The sequence below is a fragment of the Ailuropoda melanoleuca genome, chromosome 13 (assembly GCF_002007445.2).
Source record: "Ailuropoda melanoleuca isolate Jingjing chromosome 13, ASM200744v2, whole genome shotgun sequence".
In the NCBI taxonomy this organism is placed as follows: Eukaryota; Metazoa; Chordata; class Mammalia; order Carnivora; family Ursidae; genus Ailuropoda; species Ailuropoda melanoleuca.
Window position 1 is genome coordinate 88,745,443 of NC_048230.1, and position 7,786 is coordinate 88,753,228.

General features: G+C 47.3%; 1 protein-coding gene across 4 annotated transcripts in view; it reads left to right on the forward strand.

The window, feature by feature from the left end:
* The window catches only part of SLC24A3 (solute carrier family 24 member 3), a 488,971-nt gene that overhangs the window by 427,416 nt on the left and 53,769 nt on the right, over positions 1 to 7,786 (forward strand). For all 4 annotated transcript variants that reach the window (XM_034641621.1, XM_011225465.2, XM_034641622.1 and 1 more), the window contains exon 8: positions 1,495 to 1,520. In XM_034641621.1, coding sequence (XP_034497512.1) covers positions 1,495 to 1,520 — 26 coding nt within the window. The remainder of the gene's footprint in view (positions 1 to 1,494; positions 1,521 to 7,786) is intronic.

Genomic DNA, 7,786 nt, shown 5'->3' on the forward strand with positions numbered 1-7,786 from the left:
GCTTTGACATTTTTATCCAAATGTCAACCTGTTGAATCTGGTAACAAGAGTCACAAAACTGCTGAAGCCAACGTCTTCTTCAATGTCTTGTCAGGAAGTGCGAGCTACAAATAAGCGGGGCCCCTTTCTTATCTTCTCTTTGCGCCTTCGGGATAATTGGAGAGAGGTCCTTTCTGGTGCCTGCGGAGCTGCACCTGCTCAGCTGTGTGGTTTTCTCTGCATGTCTCACAACTGCTGCTTATTATCATCTCCGGGGACTGAAGGGATGCCCATGTCTTTTGCTGAGTTTACCATCTCCATGCAGTAATGACCCCTTGCATCCAGAGGTGTCTGCCTTGGAGTCTCCAGAGGGCTCCGGGCCCTGAAAGAAAAGCACTCAGAGCTGGTCATACCCAGAGCAGTCGTATCCCACGAAGTTGGAAAGAGCGAGCTATGAAGCAACCCTCAGCAACCATTTGTTTTCAACAGCGCTCCGTCCGGGCATGGAAATATGTCATGGAAAGAAGACTTAAGTGAAGAACCAGGCCTGAGTTCTAGAACCAACTCTGCAGCTAATTGAGCGCCCTCAAGAAAATTCCTTGTGTTCTCTGTGGCTCCGTTTCCCCATATAAATCAAAAGGCCAGGATGATACCACTTTTTTCCCAAAGAGAGAAGGGATTTGGGCTCAGGCTTAAGTGAATTCAGTCACTGTTGTGTATTCCCTTTAGATCCTAGCCAATTGGGGGGGGGGTCTCCGTTTGGCACTGGTCCGTCTTTCCAGCCACCTTGACCCTTGCAAATCCCCTTGAATGAAAGGAGAGGCCCATGGCCCAGGGCATGGGCAGCCCGCGGTGCCCCACTGTGGTTTGCAGTCACTGTGGATCACTGCATTGATTTCCCACCCTCTGCACAGAGTGGCAGGCAGAGCAGAATCTCTGCTTCTGGTTGTGATGCACAGTTTCCTTGGGAAATAAATTCTTTTAAGGAAACAAACAAAAAACTAGGTCAGCTAAAAAAAAATATATTGAGTACATAGAAATCCAAGGGCTTGCCTGAAAGCTTGAAGGAGCCCAGAGACGTGCCAACGTCTTACAGGTGGCCCCCAAGTGGCTGATGTTTGGAAGCACCTGCCAGGCTCCCCATCCCCGTCCAGATCTAAAATTCGACAGCACATAGTGGTGGTGCACAGTGGGGTGGTTGTGCTTCCCTGTTCCTCCACTGTTAGAGGGAAGTTGCAGGAAGGGTGGGATGACCCGATGTTTCTCCCCTCCACAACGGGCCACCCCAGCCTGCCAACAACACCTCCTTCCGCTAACATTAGCCAGAAACAGAACCAGCACAGAGGGAAATTTATCTGCAGATCATTGTGTTGTAGGCCAACCCCGACCTGATTCCTGCCAAACTAGCTATGTGGGTGGACAGTGTGCAGTCGTAAAGTGTGTGCGTGTGCGTGCGGACCTTGCATGTGTGCGTGTGTGTACACATGTCTAATTGTCCTTTTTACTTTTTTACAGTTCATTTATGACGAACAAGTTTCCTGGTAAGTACCTCTTTTTCCCTTCCGATTTCCCCTGGCCGTGTTGCAGAGCTAAGTATACTGAAGACCAGAGTCAGGGTTTAGAAAGAAAGGGGAATGTTATGGCAGCTTGGAACAACTGACACATCCTGGGGCCTCTCTGTGAACATCAACAAAGACATTAAATTAGCTTTCACAGAGCAGAGACCTTTTGCCCTGGTCTGGGGTGGTGGCCTTCCATTTGGGAGGCTAATATCCCACTGTCTTTGTCACCCAGGTTAGATGGCTTGAGCTTAGCTGGCCTTTCTGCAGTCAGCCATTTGCTGGGCCCTGGTTAGGATTTGACTGGTCTTTACAAATTGTATCCAGACTGCTTTGGCATATTCCAAAAACCATGTATGTCTCAGGAACCAGATGGAGGCACTTCCATTATCCTTAACCCATTGAGTTCTGCCTGATACTCAAGATAGTCTGAGACCTCTGAAAAATCAGTGATTTTTTTTGATAGATACAAAGCTTTAACCAAGTTACATCTATGAGAACATTTGCATTTGGACCAACTATACAAATCCCCATTTCTCAGGTGGGTTTTGAGCAAGTCAGGTATGTTTGGAGTGGAAATAGAAATTGGGCGCACTATGCATTCTTACTTCATTTTTCTCAAATATTTGATCTGTAGATATAGAGAAATATGAAATAGTATCTGAGGGACAGTGTGGCAGTGTAGCTAGGTAACTAGACCAACTTTTCATGGTATTATTTAAAGCTAAGAATGAACCCTTGGCAAAATGAGCACTAGCCCATTGTGGGAATGACATCTCTTTGTCTTAGGATCTCTGATTTTCAGAATTCGGGTGTGGCAGAGGAACTTGCCCCATTGATGGTAAATGTGATTCACCATGCCAAGGTATTAAGTATAGTGTTGCCAGCTCTCTCTCCTCTGTCCAGGAGGGGTAAGGAGGAGACCCCTAGGAGAACTTGCTTTAAGATGCATCATCTTTATATCAACCCATAAAAAATAAGGTCTTCTTTGAGAAGCTGGAACCAGCAGGCTAAAAGGGATTAAGATGTCTGGGAGCACCTCAGGTCAGAGGTCAGGGAGAACCTCTTCATGGGATCTGCCTGGATGAGGTCACCAAGTGGAGTGGTGACATCTTCCCTTCATGTCCTTGGGGATGAAGTGCAGCACAAGAAAACTTGCAAAACTATTCTTGCTCCAAATGATGGCACACTTAGCACAACCACCGCTCTGCCTAAGCAAACAGTAGGTGTTTAAGTGTTGCTCAGTGTTGGTGCTCTTAGCTCACAACACTGCCATAAAGACAAGTTATGATCACAGTCAACCTCAGAAATTTTTCTGTTTTGTACAGAAAACCTTAAGAAAGGATAGCTGTGGGTGGTTTACTGTTGGTTTTTCTTAGAGAGAGCTCTCTTTTCTCCACCTCCCTGGCTTTGCCAAATCTCCTGTGGATGTTATGAAGTTAGAACCCTAAGTTCTGGGTTAGAATCCCTGGCCTTCACTGAAGGGCTCAGATTCTGAGGTCCTCAGACCCTCAGCCTGAGCATCAAGGCTCCCACATGAAGAAGAAGACAGGAAGGCTGTGAATGAATGAGTTGCAAATTCCCAATTATATTTCGTTCCAGCCTGGGCTACATTAGAATCCTAAGTTGTGCACAGGAGTAGCTGCAGGGAAGAACCGTACGAAGGCTTCAAGGCACCAGGACATCATTCCCAGACTACCAGCCTGTTATGTGTAATTATTGTTATTATGTGGATGGGCTGTTGGAGAGCATTCTTCACATGAGTGAGGCCAAGAGATTAAAGTCTGCGCCACCAGCCCANAAGTCTGTGCCACCAGCCCATACTGTTCTGGGACTTCCAGGGATTTCAGCTCCTCATTTAAATGCAAAATATTTTGAACTTTAAGGTATTTTTCTCTCTTCACTGAAAATACTGGGTATTTTTCATGCCAGGCCAACCACAAGCATTTGCTTTGCTGAAAGGTTGTGTCTAGGAGCTCACGTCTCTGATTTCTCCCTTTAATGCCAGATTCTTCAACCTGTGCAATTAGAACACAGCAATACTTCACGAATACCTTTAACAGTGAATTCCATTCCTTGTTGTAGAACATTCCATCATGTCTGACTGAATTCAAGGAAGGTGACCAATTCATCCCAAATCCTCAAAAGGAAACTAATTTCAATTGTGTTTCTTTTGAAACAAGAGTACTCTGCAGGACGAAAGGAACCTTGTCGAGTACAATACACAGGGGCAAGCCTTCCCCGTCATCCACAGCTCAGATGCCTTTGCCACTCCTGAATCAGCATTCTGCAGATCTCAAGCATCCAAGAAAGGGCAGAAAGAAGCTTTTATAGCAGAAAACCAGCTCTAGTGGGTTAAAGAAACAGTGGTTTATTTTTCTTGCATAACAAGTACCCCAGCTGTTGGCAGTATGATGGCTCTGCATTTCTCTTGGCCTCTCCCTCATGGTCCCAAGAAGGCTGCTGCAGTCCCAGGCATCAAGTTTGAATTGAAGGCAAGAAGGAGGAAGCAGGAAGAACATTTTTCCACCTTATATCTCTTTGGTCCCCATGAGGTCTGCCTTGACCAATAAATGGCCAGGCAGGATAGCATTACAACTCTAGACTAATCATTGTTTATCCTGGAGGTGGACCCACCCTTCTTCAGATCCAGCGGTCCTCATTTGCTGACTCAACCTCATAGGCTTCTATTAGCAAGCAAGAGGCAGGTGAATATATGTTTGGTGCTTTTCAGTTAGGTAACTCCCCTAAAGACATTTAAAATAGAAAGCATCAAAGATCCACCAGTAGGACGGATGTTCATCCCAAATCCATAATGACGCTCAGCAAGGCCCATGATGTTGCCAGAAGGAATTTGGAATATATCTTCAGTGAGTCTGAAGGCCTGACAAGGAAACAAAAGGATCCAGGTTGATGTTCTTGTTTCTTCTTTGAGCCTCAAGCTGTGACTTTGGGAGAGAAAAGAAAGCCTGGGGACGTGAACTGGAGAATAGCTACCTGTGTGGCACTTGGAACCAGCATGGAGTTTTCCGGACCATAGTCAGAAAAGCAGAGCCATGCCCTCTGGGCGAGAATGGGGAGGAACAGGGAATAAGCCTCCCAATACAGGAAAGAACAATGTTTGGCAGGAGAAACGGGCCATTTGAAGGTGGTTCTAAATGGAAGTTTGTGGGAAGGGAAGGAACAAACCCAGATCGTGCCACAAGACCAGGTCCTTGGAGGACAGTGGATGGGCTGTAGTCAGGAGAGGCAGATGGAGAAGTGTCCCTGGAGGGGGAAGAAGAGGGACAAAAGAGCCGTGTGACTTTAGAGGTCTACATGTGGAATCTGTCTGATTCTGCCGCTGTTTCCTAAACACCTCCTGAATGCCAGGCTCTGTTCTAGAACCAGACATAGAACACAAAACCAAACTTGGCCCTCACCTTGGGGCTCTCAGGGACTAGAGTGAAGGCAGACAGTTGACATATAATCACGGGGTCACTGGAGACACTCACGGCATGGCGTAGGGGCGGGGGGATCCCTGGGACGCTAAAGAGCATTAAGCCAAGACTGGATCAAACACTCAGGCCCTAAAGCAGAGATGACAGCATCTGCCTACTGTCAAGGCCTCACAGAGCCTGGTGTATTTCCTCTGGAGGAAGCACTGGGTGAGCCCTGAGTCTGGGCACCCACCAAGCAAACCTGAAATGTCAGCGGAAGCAGAGAACCCCTATCTCATGGGCATTCCTGAAATGTAACAAGAGAACTTGAACATTACAATGGAAGGTCTTGTTTTGAGGGGAAAAAAAACCAAAAAGGTCTAAAGGAAGTAGAGACTATNGGAAGCAGAGAACCCCTATCTCATGGGCATTCCTGAAATGTAACAAGAGAACTTGAACATTACAATGGAAGGGCTTGTTTTGAGGGGAAAAAACCCAAAAAGGTCTAAAGGAAGTAGAGTCTATCTATCTACCTGTTTACAAAGTGCTGGACTTCATTCATCCTAGCTGAAATATTTCACTGATGTGGGTCTATTTCCTGGTGACCCCTTCCTGAGTCTATTAAAATGCATCCAAGGGACATGGCATCCCTTTGAATCTCGAGTATTTCTGCCTTCAAAATGAACGCTGTGAATAAGCCTCATTTTTCCTAATTAACTTTATGCCACACATACACTGGTTTCAATAAGGACCATGTTCAAGAGGTGTTTTGCAACTGAAAATGGATTTTAAAGGAAGTCTCAGCCTGCACAGATGAGCTGAGGGCTGCTCTGTGCTGGGGAAAGGAGAATAATGGGCAGCGGGGGAGGGAAGGGGAGTCAGCTGTCAGGGCATCTGCTCTCAGTCTCTGGAAAATGAGAAACCAGAGAGCTGGGGTGGGGGTCAGGTATGAGGAATAGTGCTGTCCAGGGACTGCCTGAAACAGGCATTAATGAGCAATGAATAAATAAATAAACAACGTAAGCACAGACAGTCAGCAGTTTAAAGAACATATACAAGGTCATGTGATAGAAAGGGAAGGAGAAATAGGCAGGGAAGACTTCTTGGAGGAGGTCGCATTTCCACAGGCATTTGCAGGATGAAAGGGGCCAGCCAAGGAATGAAGGGAAGAGTATTCTTGGCAGAAGGAACAGTGAGTGCAAAGGCCCTGTGGAGAAGGAAAGAGCTTCTGGCGTGTGCAAGCCAAGGGAGGCCAGTGTGATGGAGCACAGACTGGGCACAGACAATTGGAAGAAGCAAAAGAACTGGGTTTTACAGAGAGAGGGCCCTTTTTGTTTTCTGAAGTCTGTTGGGAAGCAGCAGGAGAGCTTGAAACGGAAGAATGACATGATCCAGTAGCCTTGGACAGCAGTTCAAAGGCTGCCATTCAGGGGCCCTGGCAGATAGAAGTGGGGAGGGCAGAAGCCAACAATTCAGGGAATATTTTGGACATGGGGTTCTGAGGGATGAGAGGCGAGGGTCAAGGAGGGCTCCAGACTGATTTCCAGATTTGGAGCTTGACTCGGCACGGGGAGTGTTACAGTTGACTGAGGTGGCAAGACCAAGGGAGCATGAAGCCGGGAAGTAGGAATTTCGGATTCTGTTCTGACGTGCGTTTAGACGCTGCATAGAGAGGCCATGTTGACTGTGGGTATAAGCACCTGTGCCAGGGAGAGGTGCAGGGTGGAGGTGTTGGCCAATGTTTACAGCAGGATGACAAGATGATGTCGTCTAGGGAGAACGTGTAGGTAAAAAGAGAAGTGAGTTTCACCTGGAGGAGGCAGAGGGAAGGAGAAAGTAGGGGGCCAACAGGAGGAAAACCAGCCGTGTGGCCTCTCGGAAGTCAGGAGAAGAGAGTGTTCCATGCAGGAGGGCAGGTGTTCAGCCTTCAGATGCTGCAGGGAAGTTGAACAGGATGGCCGAGAACCATCCCTGGACGTGGGCAGATGGAGGTGGCTGGTGCCCTGGACCAGTGTGTCAGGGGATGGATGGCTGTGGACCTTAGACTCGGGGAATTTGCTGAGTGAGTGGGAGGTGCTGCAGTGCAGTGCTTGCAACGCTTCGAGAAGGTTTGCTGAGAGAGGAGCCAAAAAATGTGGTGGAGGGTGGAGAGATTTGGACCCCTGACTTCTTCTCTTAGTAGTGGCAAGAGCACTTTCTATACCAGATACACACACACAGTTTGCATGGTGATTCCGAACTGACATGCAGGAGCCCAGTGTGTGGACGGACTTATGGTGACAGGTGGACCCAGCCTCCCCTCCAACTGTCTTGCTGCTTTCCAGCACTTTGGGGTTATATACACAGCTGCAACAAAAACCCTTGTGTGCGGCGTTTTTAAATTTGACCACATATTTCCCAAGGGTCAATTTTTAGACACAGAACTTGAGAAAACAGAAGGGAAGGCATAACCTAGAATTTCTTCATAGACCATTCTCCAGTAACCTTTCTCGAAACCAGAATTACCCCTTCAGTTCTACAGCTAAAAGGGGAACATAGAAATCAAATTTCTTGGTTTTGAAACTGGAAGTTACTAAAATGAAGAAAATAGAAGTATTCAAATTATCAGAAGGTCAAGGTACATTCCAGTGGGTTTACTTTTTACTTTCTCTTGACCATTTTCTATGTGTCCATTCTTATCCTTCCTGCTGGCACCTTCCCTGCCCAGGTGTCCTTTCTCCCTCTCTTCCTGCCTCTCCCTCCCTCTCTCCTTCTCCCTCCCCTCTCTCTTCCTCCTTCCCTGTCTTCCTCTCTCCCTCCCTCTCTCCTCCTCCCTCCCCACCTCTCTCT